The sequence below is a fragment of the Mus pahari genome, chromosome 2 (genome assembly GCF_900095145.1).
Source record: "Mus pahari chromosome 2, PAHARI_EIJ_v1.1, whole genome shotgun sequence".
Lineage (NCBI taxonomy): Eukaryota > Metazoa > Chordata > Mammalia > Rodentia > Muridae > Mus > Mus pahari.
The window spans coordinates 29692834-29711285 of NC_034591.1; the positions used below are offsets into that span (position 1 = coordinate 29692834).

Here is an 18452-nt window from a genome sequence, read left to right on the forward strand (position 1 = left end):
ACCCCCCAGCCCCTGCTCCCCTACCCACCCACTCCCACTACTTGGCCCAGGCCTTCCCTTGTGCTGGGTCATATAAAGTTTGCAAGACCAAGGGGAGGCTTGACTTTTAAAGGAGAATAAATGGTGCAGAGTGAGGAACATATACTTTGAAGTAGACTAGCGTATGTTATGTTCTGATATGTACTTAAGTGACTTGGACAAATCACTCAAGCCTTCAGATGTCTACTTTTCTGTATTACCAGAAGAGAAAACAAAGCTTTACCAAACTGTTAGAAGCATTGGGGTCACGTGTGCACAGCCCTGAACCCTAAACACATGAAGTAACACAAGCTGCTCTTGGAGTGGCTGAGCTGTCCTTAAGTCTCTGTGGGGCATCTTGATGGCAATGAGCACTGCGACAGTGAATGTGCCGTCTACCCAGCTCTTCCTAGCAGCCTGGGTAGATAAGAGACCTCTTTTACTCATGCGAGTTTAATAATATGCTTTCTACATTTTCATCTATTTCTTGTGGGAAATTGTCATCAGACAGAGACTCTTTCTGTTAGTCTGTGGAACCACATTTTCCCTTGCTTGTGTAGATGCCACTCTGGTGATCTTCTTGATGGAGAGACTGGGTTGCGGCTGCAGCGCTCTATGGTTGGCAGCTTCTTGCTCTGTGTCTAGTCCTGAAAGTCAGATGAATGTACCTAGAATGTACCTATTTCTTTGATTCACTCAGTCCTCGTGGCTAATAAACCTTAACCATGTGTGGTTCTTGTAGGCAGTAATTGTGTCTTCTGTGGCTTAGACTATAAAAGGAATCTAAATGAGTTGGGAAATGAGGATTGATTTGTAATTCTTTGAGCTTGAAATTAGACAAGTCCTGTGCTCTGCTTACAGAGCTTTTCTGTTTTAAGTTCTAATTGGGGCACCGGCATGCTAATTATCATAGATGACTTTATTCCTCCATTACCATACATGGTCATTTACCTGAGATACTGGCTTTACTGGAGAAATGTTTTGTGTTCTAATTGTCTGGAATCCTTTTGTAATGTGGTTTTTTTTTTCAGAGTTGCACAATTTAAATACAGTAGGCATTATTGTTCTAATGATCTGTATAGTCTTTTATGCCCAACTAACAAGGGTTGCTTTTGGCATTTATGTAGGATTGTGTTTGTAATTTTTCTAAAACAGAAAAATATATCATTGAATCATTAACTTACACGAATCACTATACAAAAGGCAGAAAACTGTCTTCTTAGTGAATAACTGAGACCTAGCTAGTAATTTGCAAGTGCAACATATAATTTCTCAGACATGAGTAACTTGATCTTTTAGGCTCTGTGTCACTCCCAGTGCTTCATAAAAGAAAGGCATGCTTTGGGGCCTTGCACAGTGGCTCAGTGATGCAGCAGGCGAGGTGCTTGCTGCCACATGTGCTGGCCTCAGTTTGATCTCCAGTACCACACAGTGGAAGGAAAGAAACTCCTCCCACAGGTCATCTGAGCTCCTCATCTGCACGTTGGTGTGTGTGCATGTGTGAACACAAACACGATAACATATATCATTTTCCACTTCACTGATTAAAAAGAGGGGAAGTTGGTTTTGTTTTAAATCGAACCTCTGACTTGAAGGTGTCCCCTGACTGGAACTCATCACATAGTAGGTGATGATGGCACACATCATCAGGACTAGTACACTGCATGCATTATTATGTAATGCCAGCATTCACAGAGGAGAAAGGGACACTGTTCTTCATCCCAGGTAAGTGTCACATTCCTAGGTCTCAGGGAATCTCTTTATCCAGAGTGCTGTCTTTGCCCAGTGGTAAACATTGCAGGTAAATATTCTTCACATGCCTTGGCTTTCAACCAAGGACAGTTTTGTTAATGTCTAAAGACAGTTTTGGTCTTCCTAACACAAGCTATGAAGGGTATTTAGTAGACCACTGATTCACTTTAACATACACTGTATAGGATCACCATGAGACAGTCTTGCAGGGGGACAGGAAGGAGAGCATCACTCCTTGGGCATTGTTAAAGCACAGTTGGAATCTGTGGAAATTGGTAGCATTAATGACAAGTGCTTTATGTTTTCACCATAACTTTCCATTTTATGTTCATTTTCCTGTAAATACAGATAGATGTCAGAGATGGAGCAGTCAGACTCCTAATTCACAGCTGTTAACACTCTTTATTGCTTCCCTAGTTTTTGTGAGCAAAATGACTATCAGTAAAACAGTCAGATTAGCCTTAGCCAGCACTTGGTATCTGGAGCACTTCTTGAGACATCTCTGAAAGATTACAGCTGATTACCCTGACTTCTAAAGGTGCAGCCCCAGCCAGGACTGTTGAAAATAGTTTGTTTCAGACATTATGCTAATCACAGACTGCGATGGATGATGATAGCAGACTCCACAGCCATTGGAGTGTACTCTTGGCCAAATCGGGGAGCATTTTCCATGGTTGAACAGATACAGTGCCTACACTGTGCAACAGGCCTCTGGAGGTTTCTTGTACTCTTCCAGAATTCCCTATAGTTTGATGCTGTATATGTAGCTTGTAATACATAATTATCCAACTGACAAATATTTTTGATTGTTTTTTAAGGCACCAGTTTGCTAAAACATTCATAAGGTCACATTAGGAGAGTACATTTCATTTAAATGTTTTCATTTTCTGTTGATATATATATATATATATATATATATATATATATATATATACATACATACATACACACACACACGAAATCACTTTCAATTCAGGTTACAAGTGCAAGGGTTAGAAGTGTTAAATTGGAATATGGCATTTCTTAAAAGTGAGGCTGTGTCTTCCCACTAATGGAAACTCAAGTGATTACTGATGGCAACAGAGGCAAAATGGTCTTACAGATTCAGATGAAAACTGGTAATAAAATCCAATACAGCTCTGAGTAGATGACAAGTAAAAAAAGAACCAAGCTAGGTCCATAATGAGTTGCATATGAGCTAGCATGCATCTTTATGCTGTGTCAGAGTCACAACCATACCATATCAAGTTGAAAATGTCATCATTCTCTTGACAGTTAGACATGTAATCTGGTTTTTCTTTCTTGTGATATACCTTGATTGGTTGGTTCAGTAATAAAAATATGAAGCCTTTTGGGGGGTGGTGCACTTGCTACCACCAAATTGTGTCTTTATGTGCTGTCAACGCATTCTGAGACAATTTCAGAGAGTAGTTACTCCTGCCCAGAAGAGGAAATAGAAATCAGAAAGGAAGGACAATGAAAAGTTCCCCACACTTTGAAAAGCTAAAATGTTTTTATTTATTCATTTGCTTATTTTGAAAATCAAGGATTTTTTTTTTTTTTTTTTTAGCTTTTGAGAGAAAAACAGCAGCACAGGCCAGCTATCAGACTCTATAGCTGCCAGGGTAAAAGTAAGAGAAAGCCATGCTGTTAGCAGTGGAGGTCAGCACGCAGCAGTGAGGCAAAAGAACTGGCCTTCAGTAGAAGAAGGAAAACGCCCAGATGCCAGGGAGAGCATGCTTGTGTTTAACCAGTATCTGTTAAGGGAAAGAGAAGCAAAGGCTGGGCTTTTCTGAGTTAGGGCAGCTCCAGAGCAGAGGCTCCATGGTACAGCCTGACAAGGGCTCTGCAAGCAGCTGCACCCTCAAGGAGTTTACATGACTCAGAGTGGGTATTGAAATGCATTGTCTAGATGTCATTGAACATGTCTCTAAAGGTTATAGAAGGGTTTATTTCAATACGTAAATATTTGCAGTGTCCCGGAATCCTTACCAGCTTCTTACAAATTGAGAACACTGCGTACCTTTAGGTATAACCATGTATATTTAGAATTCAGTTGAACCAGGTAGATTTAACAAAATGGTGGTAGGTTTCCCCTTAGGGCTCATTACTTCCCCAGCCACAAGGTTTTCACTAGGGTTCCAGTACCAGGTACTATAATGTCTTTTAGAATTTTCAGTGAAAATCTTTAGTTATAAACTTGAGTGGGTGGTAGCAGATAATGCTTTAAAAACTTTATGGGCCGTGTGAGAGCCCAAGCACATTGAGTAGTTTTGAGGCTTTAAAGACATTTATTATTCTTTGATGGTTTCTAACTTGTACACAATGGATCTGGGTCATTTTCGCCATCACTGCTATTCCCTTCCGCATCCCTGCACGCTCCTGCCAAGCCCGTTCACACCAAGCCTCCTTCGTACTTTTATGTCTTGCTTGTTTGCTTGTTTGTTGTTTTTTGTGACCCACTCAGTTTAATTCCAGCATGGATTAGGGATGGGATATTTTCTGGAGCATGGACCCCACTGAAGAAAATTACTTTTTTTTCTCAGCTATCATTAACTGGTGGTCATTCCTGAGGGAGGAGTGGGAACTCAAAGCTCCTTTCCTATCCATGATAGAAGTTTGCCAGGCTTCGTCTTGAGCATGTCTTGTGCAGCTAATCGCAGTTACTGGCAGTTTATAATAGTAATTCCCATGGCATTTCCAGAAATCAGCATTTTTAGCACTTCTTTCCATCCTTAAGCTCTTTCTACCTGTGTCTTCTATGATGTTCCACTGAGCCCTACGGGAGCTGATACTGATTTCCTTCTTAGAGGTGTGCACTTAACAGACACTTATTATTAGCATTATTAGCATCTTACTAGTTACAAGTCTCTGTGCTACCCATTACCCACTGCAAACAGAAGCTTCTTACCAAAACATAGAGCAGCCCTTAGAACCATGTGTACTTAGAACTCATTTGACACCAAGCAGATTTAACAAAATGGCCCTTAGGGCCTATTCCTCAGACACAGCTTTTGGCCAGGGTTCCAATATCAGGCATAAATATCATCACAAGGTGATGAAGAACATGTTAGATCAAATCACAGAGTGGTTAACCCCGCCCCCCGTGGTAGTCTTGCCTCTATTGGAACACTGGGGGCATTTTGCTGTAGACTTACAGAATAGCCAAAACAATCACGAATGGGCAGACTCTTGGGGATGACTCAGAACTGCTAAAGTCTTTCCTTTGTTGATTAGACTTAGGCTATTAAAATTTCCCATTTTAGTTCTAAAACTGTCATCTGAGGCAAATTCCATTTGCATAATATTCAATTAGTTTGCATGATATTTTACAGAACTGAAGTAGTTGCTACCTTATAAAAACTAGGTTTTTGCACAATACTTGAATTTCTAGTATACCTTAAAATATTAAAATGTAATTTACGTTTTCTTTTTTGTTATTAGTTCTTTTAGGTTAGGATTCAAAGTAATGACTGGGTGTCATTCTGGGATCTTATTATACTGCTTGTCTTCCGGTAAGCACCCCTTCCCTGTTGTTCTTACTCAGCTTAGCACTCGCCTTCTCTAAGGTGGGATATTCCAGTCTTTTTCATTTTTTGGCTCTTTTTTATCTGTATTTTGTGGAGGTGAATAACTGAGCTTTTTCAGCACACTACCCCCTCTCCCCAGATATTTCCTGTCTTAATCAAGTTATCACACTTAACCTCTATAACACTGTTTAAAACATTTAGTCTTCATACAAGACTCTTCTAGAGTCTTTGAACTTAATAGTCAACAAATCTTATTATGCTGCTCTGCATATTCTAGTTTTTGACTTTTCAACCCTTTAAGTAATTTGTCTTTATTCTTCTGCAGTCTTGGTTTCTGTGGCGTGCCCACATATTTTCTTGATTCTAGTGATGCTAATCCCTTTGTTGTCCTGTTCAGACCTTATTCCTATTGGCTCTTCTTAAAAAAACAAAACAAACCTTCTTTCCAGCTGTATTGGTGCCCCACCCATTGGATGGAGTAAAAAAACAGCCTGCCAGGGCTTTTAGAATTTTTAGTGATCTTTCAGAAGTGATTTATGCCGTTTAATGAATTCTTGTCTTGGATTAAAACTACAAAAAGCATAAAGCACTGCCCTACTCTATTCTGTAATTCTCAATACAAAATAGTAAATGTTCATCTGTGTTTATGTTTGATCTCATAATCATGCACTTCATAAGCTGTCATATGGAAGAGGGGGATTACATATTGTTTAGGATTTAATTTGTCATTTGTATGAAATTCACTATTTATTGAATTTTTTCTGGCACAAGCATGAAGAAAATATGTTTATAAATAAACATATATATCTTCTATAGTTAAGTGGCTGCTATATTTCAATCATGTAGAAATTTTACTTCTGATATATTTGCATTAACTAGTGAGATTAAACAGACAATAAACCTAGACAATAAACTTGAGAAAAGTATTTTTTAATGTCTTAATCTTTTTGTCATGGGTGATGTTACTTAAAAAGAAATCCTCAGAATAATATGAAAAAAATAGTTATATTATACACTCTATCATTCCCTCAACTTCAGAGCTGTGAGATCTGTCTTGCCTGGCATCTAATATACCTGCTGGACACAGCCCGTGTATATTATTAAGTGAATATACTGCCCTTTATGTTTTGGTTGTGTTGAGTGCATAAAGAAATGTTTTTACTTTTGTACACAGAGATTATCTGTCCCAAACACAAATTGGCTTAAACTTTGAGATGATTTTCTGAAAAATTGTGAACTAAAATATTTATTTAATACCCAAATATGCTAATAATGAATATTCATATGATTTGTATGTTTCTTCTCCCAGTTTTGGCTTGAGAATGTGAAGTCAGTCCCCCTGTAGCTCAGAGATCCTATATCTGCCTAGTAGAAAAAATATTGTAGCTAGCAAATAATAGATTTTTAAGAATGCATTATGATTTTTCTCCTATTTGAAATGGTAAAATTTGCTTAGTGTGTGTGTGTGTGTGTGTGTGTGTGTGTGTGTGTGTATGTGTGGGTGTGTGTTGAAAGCAATGGAGAAGGGAAAGAGCTTGAGTGCCAGGATTCTAGGTATGTGCCACCATTTCACTCTTTTTGTTTTGATTTTTCATCTTGTTTTCACCACTCCCATAGAGCTGATGTCTCTTGGTAATTTTTCTTTTCTTCTTCTTTTTTTTTTCCCGGCTCTACCATGGTATACATACATACATGGCGTGAGGAGTTGGGATGAGGGCCTTCTTCCTATATTGAAATATTATCTTTCTTTTCATGGCTGATGTTTTGTCCTTTCCAATTTTTAATCCTTTTAAAAGAGAAATCTGCTAGGTGTGGTGGCACATACTTTTGATCTCATCTCTGGGCTCTGGGGATTAGGGGCTAACAGAGGCAGGAAGATAGATCTCTTGAGTTCAAAACCAGCCAGGTCTACAAAGGTTCCAGGTCAGTGGATGAGAGTGAGGGAGGGAGGGAGGGAGGGAGGGAGGGAGGGAGGGAAAAAGAGAGAGAAAAAGAGAAAGTGAAGTTGTCAGCTGTTTCCTGTCAACAGCTAGGCTCCTTCACCATTTATTTACATTGGGCTTAGAGTCCTTCCTGGATCTTGGAACTTCGCCTCAGGTTAAATGTCAGCGCTTCGGAGTGCTTTCACCCTTAGGACTCTTCTTTGCCCTTCATTCTTGTGCTCCAAGCGCCTGAGGCAGCAGCTTAGGATGCGTCCTTGCCTGCCCCTTGGCACCCTTCAGTCTCTGTCCCAGTTGTTTTCCAAGGGTTTTCATTCTACAGGGCTATGCAAAGATGGAGGGGGCAGGGCACCGACACCAAGATGGGAGTTTGGGCTTGGCAATAGTGAATATGGGTACAGTACATTGCCTGAAGCAGGTAGGTGGGTAAAGGCTGCCTGCAGCTCCTTCCTTCCTTTTCTTTGTAAGTGGTTTTAGCTTTATGAAGTTTCAGCTACATACAGCAGAAAAGAAACCTATGCAAGCCTTTTTTTTCTCCCCCTCAAACTAATGTTTCTTCTGTGGTTTGTGAAGGTGTTATCAATTTATTTCAGAGTTTCATGGAGTGTTTTCCTACGTGTTTTTCTGAATCTTTAGAAACCGAAAGAGGTTGCAGACCTTTAGGGCATAGATTTTAGGCTGTAAACAGATAGATCTTGCTTTATACCTTCTATCGTTTGCTGTCTAGAGAAAGGTTGATGCTTTTCAGTCTGGCCGCAGCATCCTCGGAGTCCTTATTGTGCTACCTTTTTGACAGCTCCTTACTGAGAAGAGCAGAAATATTGGTCCCATCTGAGCTGACCTCATTCCAAATGTCTGTTTCAGATAGCAGAGGCGGCGGCTATGTTTCACTTCTTCCGAAAGCCTGCAGAATCCAAAAAGCCCTCTGTGCCAGAACCAGAAGCAGATGGATTTGTCCTCTTAGGTGAGTCTTTAAGAAACAAAGTCCTAACTCGGTGAACCGTTTTAAAAATTAGTTGGTAATGATACGATTGAATTCTAAACCGTGTCTTCCAATTTCAGAATAAGGTGTATGAGACAGTTTCTCTAACCTTCTCTGTTGCAATGTCAGGTTTGTGCCTGTCAGACGGCAAGGCTCTGTCACCCTCAGTGAGAGGTTCTCAGTAGGTTTTTGTTGCTTTCGCCCTCAACATCAATACTTCAGAAACCTTTACACCTCTTGGAGTTTGGCAATATACTCTTCTCACGGGAGTTTATTCCAGCTAAGTTTGGTTTTCTAGCCACTGTTCTGTGTTTCTATTTTTAAAATATTTATAAAGGTAAGAATTATGCAAAGAACTTTGATCAGTTGGGTTTTTTTGGGGGGCGGGGGGGTCTGTGCACACTTAGAAATAGCATTAATCTCTCTCATTTATTATGCACTCATTTAAAGAACATGACAGTGGCTCTCTGCAGTGTCAAGGTCACATAGTTTCTAGAGCTGCTTATTTATGTATCTTTCTACATCTGTCCCTTCAGTTGCCAGCATGGGACATCAGGGGCAAGATCCATCCATGGGTGAAGTGGCTCTGCTTTTTGTACGGTCTCTGCTATCATGTAGCCTTGACCAGAGGTTTCATTGTTTACCTTATAGCTGCCCTAGTAGGTGTCTACTCTGCACCTGTCTTAGCAGGTAGAGTCCATCTGGTATGGCCTGCCTTTCCTGTCTTAGGAAGACTAGCATTAGAAGCATCTTTGACTGAGACTCAGAAGTCTCACAGGCTTCCAGATTTGCTATTTCATGAGGGAATTTCCAAGACTTTAATTACTCTAATATGCTGGGTACCAGCTGTTCTGCCTTCTCTGTCCCCACTCTAATGGTATGTTTTCTCAAAAGCTGACATGCTGTGTTTTGAGCAAGTTTTCCCAAGACCGTCTTGGACTGAGCGTGATTGATGTTGTCCCCGGGACCATATGTCTAGAAGTTTGACACTTATGAAGAGGAATCAATTCTGTCATAATCCTAGAAAAACAATAAAATATGTAGTGTAGCTGATATGATCGTACACTTTGTTCAAATGACCCAGCAGCTCTCAGCCTAGGCCTCCATGTTTCTCAGGAGCTGTCAGCTGAGACTTGTGTGCGATTAACTAGTGTTGCTTTTAAATGTAAAGTTTCTAGTTCAATGATTTTATTGAAGGAAAAACAACAACAAAAATCTTTGTATACCTGGCGTTCTACAGGCTTTGTAAGGTCTCTTGAGGTTCGGTGCTATCAGTCAGTGTGGCGTCTGCTCTCGTTTCTTGCCTCGTTTCTCTTTTCATCTGTCACGTCACCTCACGTCTTCCTCAGAGGCACTGCACAGGTTCACAGTTAAGTAGCGATATGAATGCTGACTTCACAGGCAGAACAGGGTTGACAACTGACTAGGGTTTCCAGTTTTAAGAAGTTATTTAACAGTCCCAGGTGTCACAGAGCACTTACCCAATAGGGTTAGTATGGAACTGAATTAATTAATGCACAGAAAATACTTAGACTATTCTGTAAGTAATGTGGTACCATCACCATATACAGAACACTTAATTTTCTAGGTTCTTTGCCTTGCATGAAGCAAATTTGGAATTAACCTGGGTAATCGGGTGCCAGAGCCTGTCTTTTTAGTCTCTGTACTGTTGCAGTTCTGAAATGCTACACTGTCAGCAATTCATTTTTCAAACTGTTTGTTTAGTTGATATAAAAGAAGAGGCATATAAAGTTGTGACGCACTGTTGACAATATGGTGACTGTAGATAATACTAAGTTCCACAGATGTCAGAGAGCTGGAAGAAAGGGTTTCAGTGTTTTCACCGTGTCCTCAGTTTTAATCTAAGCCATTAGTGATAGTGTAAAGGTCCAGTGGTCTAGGATTCAATGAAGAATGGTACCCCAGACTCAAATAGTATGTAAACGCAGAGTATTTTATTCTGCAGAAATCTAGCATGCTGGGGTCTCTCAATCCAAGATGGAGACCCCAAAGTGAGGGATTTAAAGCACATTAGGGAAATTATGGGGTAGGTGACCTTTATTTTGCTCCATCTCTAGGGACATTCCAGAACCCAGTGGGGGCTAGAAACTGTTGCTGGGGAAGTCTAGAAACTGCTGCTGACCCACTGTCCTTGCCTCAGGCCAGGTGGCGGGCAGCTTCTGGTAGCAGGGCAGTTTCTGACTAGCTGCCTGAAGCCTGGGTTCTTTTTTTCTAGTAACTGACTTGTCTGGACTTGCCACATTCTTATGCATAGTCTCCTGAACCAATTTGAAATCTGTTGTGGAACCAGCCTAGCCTTCTCAATAGTTTAAGGCATAAAAAGCCAAAAAACAGAAACCATAAACCCCCTGAAAACATTAAATTGTGTACTTTAACTTTTAAACGTGAAAGTACTTTCTTCTAAAGGAGAATTTGGCATTGTATTACTGTTCATTAAGTTTGGCTCCTAATTTGGCTACTTCACTGTTTATTCTCTGATATTTTAAATAACTAAAATATTTTAAAACTATTATATAAAACTAACCTCCTGGAAGTTGAACGCTCATAGTAGTATTGGTTTTGTAGTAAAACATCATTAGCAGTCACAGACTTAATCGACTTAACTGATAAAAATTCTAACCATTACTAGGAATTATTGCTTTATTGTTAAAATGTATAAAGACAAACTTTAAAATTTTTTTGTTGTGGTAAACTACCTGTTTTGTCATGTCACTCTATAGCAGTCTCTTTATGTGATATTTACTTTAGACTCAGGGCATACCATATGAAAAACTTTGAAAAGATAAGTTCAGTGGTATATTTTTTCGTAGTTTTATTGTTAACAGGATGCCATACTCACATATTTTGGAATATGTACTAGTTCTTTTCTGCTGTGAGAAAATACCACAGCCAAATGCAACTTATAAGAGAGAGAGTTTATTTGGGCTTATTATTTCCAGAGGACTAGATGTCCATAACAGCAGGGAAGGAAGGTGTGGTAGCCTGAGGCCAGGTCAGGAAGCTGAGGGATCTGAACAGGAAGCAAGGAGAGAGAACTGGAGAGAGCTGAAGCTGTGAACTCAAGCCCCCCCAAGACTCCCTCCAGCAAAGCTCTAGGTCCTAAACTTCCATAATTTCCCCAAGCAGTACCACCTACTGGGGATCAATGAACCTGCAGGTAAATTTTCACTAAAAACATCCAGTATATATTCACATAAGATTTTTAAATTAGTATCTGAACCAGGAACATTACAGGAGCAAAAAATGGTTGGTTTTGTTTTCTTATCATCTGGCTTCTCAGTGATAAAGTATATGACTGAGAAACAGTCCCCTGTTGGTATGGACTGTTTAGACTTGTTACAGTATCTCCTCAGAGCCTCTACAACCAGTTTCTAAAGAGGCCACAGTCATTACACTGTTAAATCTGAAAAGGGCGCTCCTCTCCTTTCATTTTCCACCTGAGAATACCTTCTCTTTTAGGCTAGTACTTCTGCTTAATATTCACTTGAAATTTCAGGTCCAGGCACAGCCAAGGCACTTTACTTGATAACAGGAGTATCTGGAGTAGTCATATACAACTAATTAGTTCATGTTTCTGGAAAGCCTTTTTCTTTACTAGGATTTCTGAAGCTTTTGCTCTTTGTAGATTGTAGAGCATGTAGACTGTGCATAAAGTGAGGGGTGGGGTTAGTAGAAAAACATGCTTTCCCTTGTGTAACCAGAATTCACAGAAGAAGGCTAGAGCTCATTCAGTAATGAAGTTGAAGTAATCCTCCAGGGTACTCGGTTCACACAAAAACAAATTGCAGTTTTCCTTTGCATCACTGGGTGGCGATTTTTCACAGTCTTGTGCTACTGTTTAAAAAGCTAGCAAGCATGGCACTGTTTGTAATTACCAAGGCCTTCTTCTGTTATGACACATTTAATTGTGCTTTTAACACATTATCTTTAAGTTGATTACAAATTTACTAGTGTAATGTGCAACCTCGTAGTTATTTTAAATTAGGAAAGGGTTTTGCCTAGATGTTGGCAGATAATTCCATCCAATACCAAGACAAAGGCATGCATTAGCTTATTATGTTAAAGCAAAAATAGAATATAAAATGAAAAGGAGTAATGTAGATTATTGTTCTTGTTCCACTAATATTGTTGACCAAATATTGAATATAATTTTAGAAGGGGGGGGGGAGAATGAAAGTGAGCAAACTATCACAGAGACAAAAAGAATTGGATTACCGTACAGCTGAAACCCATCTCGTAAGGCACAATAACTCTAACTTCTGTTTAATTAAAACTAATTTAGTAATTCATAGTAGCTTGGATTTTATCTTTAAGTATTTGATATTGAAGTATGTATCTTAGTTTTCCCCCCTTTCATGTAGCTTAAGTATTAAATTAGATTTTATCAGTGTCTTAAAGATTCTTTCCTATTATATTCCTTATTCTGGGCATTAAAGCATGCACATATACTTCAGTAAACCTATTTTATTTTTATTTAGGACTTTTAAAAGGTTTTTTTCCATCTCTATGTTTCTCTCTCTCTCATTGAAAACTTAGCTGTGTACAATGAAAATATACATTCCACAGAATGAGAGATAGTAACTTTAATTTTATGTGGAGCCAAAGGCTTTAATTGTGACAGCAAAACTAAACAGGTTTTCATTATGTGCTTCCTGTTTTAACTCCTGTTCTTACAGAACAAATGCACAGATCTTTTTTTTTTTTTTTTTTTTTTTTTTTTGGTTTTTCAAGACAGGGTTTCTCTGTATAGCCCTGGCTGTCCTGGAACTCACTTTGTAGACCAGGNACCAGGCTGGCCCCAAACTCAGAAATCTGCCTGCCTCTGCCTCCCGAGTGCTGGGATTAAAGGCGTGCGCCACCATGCCCAGCAAATGTACAGATCTTAAAAAAGTATTCATGGATTTAAAAAGTAATTTGTTCTTGTCCTTGTATAGTTATAACCAGAAAAACTCAAATATATTGAATTTATCCTAATGATCTCTCTCTATTTTTACTCTTGACCTTTAAGTTCCAAGGTAAATGTTAGAGGCTTTTTCATTTTACTTCATTAGGTAATGAAAGTTCTTATTCTGCCAGCTGTGTGTAAGAGATGGAATTTTCATAGTATTTGTTCCTTAATTCTGGTCTAGCTGATCAGGGTGTTCTCCCTATGTGGGGTATTCTGCCCTTCCTATCTTTATGATGTATGAAATGAAAAGATATTAATTTATGATGTACAGAGCAAAAAGATTAATTTATGATGTAAAGAGCAAAAAGAGATTAATTATAGAAAATATAGAAAAGATGCTATACACGAAGGAGAGCGAACTCTTATATTTTAAACAATTGTACGGAAACTATTCATTGTTTCTGGGGCCCAATGGATTTGACTCAAAGGTAGTTTAGGATTCCCCCCCCCCATCTATTTCTCATCCTTCCCATTAAGGCATCACTTGGAGAATATGCTGGTACTGGGGACCAACTGTCACCAGGTTCTGATTAAAAGGGCTGTGTGTTTGGTTGAACTACTAGGACTAGCAATTTTCCCCCTGTAGATGAGTCCAGAGGATATGCAGGGCTAAGGACTACTATAGCTTTATAATCTAAAAATTGTACACTATCAAATAATATGTTAAGACACTTTGAGAAAGACCTCATAAATCATGAAGTTATAGTTTCTCTTCTACTTCACTTGACCCATAAACAAATAACAAAGGCAACTGAGACCACCAACATTTTGATTAACCAAGCTTCTAGGAAGGAGCAGAAAGCAGCATAATTCTAATAAGTGAACTCCATCTATACAGGTAATACATTTGGAAACAGGGTTTTTTTTTTTTTTTAAACCACTGGATCATTTGGCATTTTGTTAAACTGCTTGCATAATGCATATTCTCAGTGCTCTGTGAGTTTATTGTGTAGTTAAAATTTACCTCTCTTGTCTTTAGGTGAGGTTTGGTTTTTTTTTGACAGATGTTTCAGAGTAATATCTGAGGTTTTTTTTTAATTTTTGCCTAAACCCACCAGGCAATCATATTTCTAGTATAGCTGTAGCTGTAGGAATGGAGAATTGGCTAGGGTGCTGTGATAGTGTATTCTTTTTTTTTTTTTTTTTTTTGTTTTTTTCGAGATAGGGTTTCTCTGTTTAGCCCTGGCTGCCCTGGAACTCACTCTGTAGACCAGGCTGGCCTTGAACTCAGAAATCCTCCTGTCTCTGCCTCCCGAGTGCTGGGATCAAAGGCGTGCACCACCACGCCTGGCTGAGATAGTGTATTCTTAAAAATGCTTCTTCCGTAGGGGAGATGTTAGGATGCACATTATGAGTTCCCTTCACAAGTTTCTTACAAAGCTTCTTAACTGAGACTGACTAAAACATCGTGGTAAGTAGTTTCTACTTTAATTTTACTCTTGTCTTAACTGTTGAGGAAATAAAGTAGAGACTTAAGGAAAAGGTCCCAAGCATGAGGGTCCTATCAAAGACAGTCAAGTAGGATTTGAAGACCTAAATGACTTTCTGATAATCTTCAGAACACAATTGTCTCTCTTTATCTGCAGATTCCACATCTGTAGATTATTTAACCAGCTGTCAAAAATATGAAGGAAAAAGTATGTGTGTACTAAACATGTACAGGAATTTCCCCCTTGTGATTATTCCTTAAAATATATTGGATAACAGTTGTTTTTGTGTTAAGTTACATTAGATTTTATAATATAGTGTAAATAGTATAAAGATGATTTAAAGTACATATGACGATATGTGTAGACTACATACAAATACCACATCATTTATTTATAAGATTTTGAGCATCTGAGGAACCTGAATCTGAATTCTTTCTCTGGCCCAGGTACTCCACTGTTTGCTAGAAAGCTGCTGATGTGTACCCGTAACCTAAGTTTAATGGAACAGAATTTTAGAACTGAAGTCAGAACTCTGACATCCTTCTAAATAACATGCAGTATTTTAGGGATGGCAATGTTCAAAAAGTTGCTGAAATCATTCTTTCCTAAGGTGTTGGTGGGAGAACAAAGCATTCTTAGGTGATAAGGCAGGACAAGATAAGGTCTATTTAGGGCCGTTGAAAAGTTGCTGCTTAGCTAGAGAGAGTATATCAGGGTCACTGAGGATAAACTGGTCTAGGAAGGTAGTTTGTGATGGGCCGAGACATTAGAATTTTATTCGTTATGCTGTAAGGAATTTTTAGTTCATTTTAAAGCATCCATGACTTAATTCTTTTTAATTTCAAATTTAGTAATAGCTTTTAAAAAAGAAGCTAACTTCTGTCATTCTTTGTATACCAAGAACTATTCAAAATTATACACAGTATTATGCCTTGAATGCATTTCTGTATTTGGTATATGTCACATTAGGATGACACATAAGCCAGCAGAACAATAGTCACACAACATGGGGGAGCATGCTGTGTAGCAAATACCTGGAGTTGAACATTTTCCTATCCTTTCGTTTTAATATGATACAAGGCAGAAAACACTAGTGGTATTCATTTTCCTTTCTTCCATTTCTTTTCTAGCCCTGTGGCTATTTTGCATTTAGGTGTGGGGTTATTCTGTTTGCAGATTCTAGGAGAATTTTTAAAAACCCAGTTGGGCTAGCTATGATGGCACATGACTTTAATTCTAGCACTGGAGAGACAGAGGCAAGTGGGTCTTGATGAGCTCCTAAGCAACCAGAGCTACATAGCAGAGATATGCTGTCTCAAGAAATAAACAAATAATAAATAAATACCAAAATTAAAATCAAAGCGTATCTGGTATGCACCTTCCTTCCTTGCTTGCCCAGCCCCTCTGTCTTGCTAGATTGTGGACTTGGTAAGTTAGGAGACCTCTGACTGCTCTCTTGGCCATGAAGCCTAAGTATGTTGTGAAGGTAACTGGAGAGTATGCCCTGTGGAGCTGGGTTCTCGAAGACTGTGGTCCTGTCAGATGGTCCTGTGATACTTCCCTTTGAGCATCCCTTACTGAAACATGAATACACTTCTATTCTGTGTAAATCACTATTTTACTTTGTCATTTTCAGATGAACTAAACCTAAACTAATATAGGCACTTAACTGGAAACCATAGTAATTTGAGATTCTCTTTAAATTCTGTCATTTAATGCTTTATTATTTCAATCAAGCTGTCATTTCAGTCTTATTTTTCTTGTCTACGAAATGTGGATAGTTGCATGACTGCCTCATTATCTTGCTGGGTAAAATGAAACTATGGGGGAAGTATCTGAACAAAAACTTGAATTTGTTCGTTAATTCTAATCAGTTTAGGGTTATCCTTAGTCATTTAGGCAAAACTGGAAAGAAAGTTGTAGTAGCTTTACCAGTGCTTGGTATGTCACAGACTTAGTGATTGATAATGAGCAGAAATCTATTGACTCACTTAACTGGAAGCTGGAAGGTGGGAGATCAAGTGCGGGCCTGGCATTTGATAAGTAGCTTCTTGCTGTGTCATCCTGGTAGAAAGGCAGAGAGAAGGCAGCAAAATGGCAAGAAGAACTGGACTTAGCCTATGTGAGCAGCCTAGGCTCCTAGTGCATTGGCGTTGTGACCATGTCGTCAATCCATTCTTGAGGGTAGAGACGACCTGGTGAATCTCTTCCTGAAAATTCTATCTCATAATACTGTGACACCATTCCATTTTAACATGAACTTGGGAGGAAACAAGCGTTTCCTGATCTTAGAACAGACTGGAAGGCCTCCCTGCTTATAATATGATCACTGCCCAAATCCCCTGAAAGTTGAAATGCTTAGAGTCTGTATTGAGCAGGGAAACATGACTAAAGAATTGAAAATTGTTGCCAGGCCCTGATAATCAGTTGGAAAGAGTGTAGGTCATGACAAAGCACTTGCCTAGAAGGTATAAGGCCTGGGGGCTGGTGAGCTGGCTCGGCAGTTAAGAGCACTGGCCTATCTTCCAGAGATCCTGAGTTCAATTCCCAACAACTATATGATGGCTCACAACTGTCTACAAGAGGATCTGATGCCCTCTGCTGGCCTGCGGATGTATATGCAGCAGAGCACTCATTAAATAAAATTTTAGAGAAAGAGAAAGAGAGAAGGAGAGGGAGAGAGAGAGAGAATATGGCTTTCCATGTGATCCCCAGCACTGAGACATACAACTGTTATTTTCATCGGGAATGGTGTATACCTTTGTGGCATTACACATCATTTTAATGATGTGCTTACTATGCTGAGTCAGTGATATACAGGATTCATTGTAAAATGTTTTGGCATTCTAAGTCAAAGGGTTAAGCTCCAAACTTATGGACTGACTTCATTTTATTTCTGGAGCCTGCCATTTGCAGATACATAATGATACAAGCTGACAATATGCTTCGCAACACCATAGGAAAACTGGAAGCCTTAAATAGTTTGGTGAAAGATTACTTGAAGACATTGATAATCGTGACAGTCAACTGTTTCAGCAGTTATTATTGTATATCAGTCTGGAAAGACCCTGAAACTATATGCTAATTTAATGGGAAGAGAGTTTGTACTAGGAGCCTCAGATTCCCAAATGTCTGCTGTCCTAAAAATTGCCAAGAACTATATTCTGGATGCTAGTTTGCTTTATAAGGCATTTGGGCTGTGCATCTGTTAGGCAGTTCTTTGTCTAGTTATCGGGTACTGAGAACTCAGTTCTGAAAAGGAAGGATTGTTTGGGCTCACAGGTTTGGAAGGATGAGTCTATGCTAGGCTGGCAGCATGATCCTTCCACTGTTGCTTCAGGTGTGTGCTTCAGGCAGTATGTGACAGTAAGAACATGTGAGGGAAGACAAACGCCTTCTATCTGGAAAGTAAAAGAGAGGACTGTGGAGTCCAGGAGTGGAGTCTCCCCTGCAAGGACATGCCTGCAAGGACCTAGTAAGCTAGTAAGTAAGGATGCTAGTAAGCCATCCCAGAAGCTATATTCTTAACATCGTGATATTCCTAAGCCCTTACATTCTGGGTCTCTGAGGGAGACTTAAGAACCAGACTCTGGCTTTGTTTGCTTGCTTCTTTGTTTTTAATTTAAAATCACCACAGTTTTACTTGAATTATACACATTATACGCTAATGATTCTCAAAATATCACATTATATTGAAGTTTTTAAATACAATGATAAACATTTTATTTTAAAATATTAAGTATTTCATTATAAATTGAGCTATAAATGTTACTATTTCTATATTAAAAAGTAAGAATGAAACTGGATATATAATAGTTTTTTTTTTTTTTT

At 38.9% G+C, this 18452-nt stretch overlaps 1 protein-coding gene across 1 annotated transcript in view; it reads left to right on the forward strand.

Annotated features, from left to right (window-relative positions):
- The window catches only part of Umad1 (UBAP1-MVB12-associated (UMA) domain containing 1), a 171078-nt gene that overhangs the window by 7371 nt on the left and 145255 nt on the right, over positions 1-18452 (forward strand). The window contains exon 2 of the mRNA XM_021190065.2: positions 8105-8204. Within this exon, the coding sequence (XP_021045724.1) occupies positions 8123-8204 (82 nt within the window). The 5' untranslated portion in view covers positions 8105-8122. The remainder of the gene's footprint in view (positions 1-8104; positions 8205-18452) is intronic.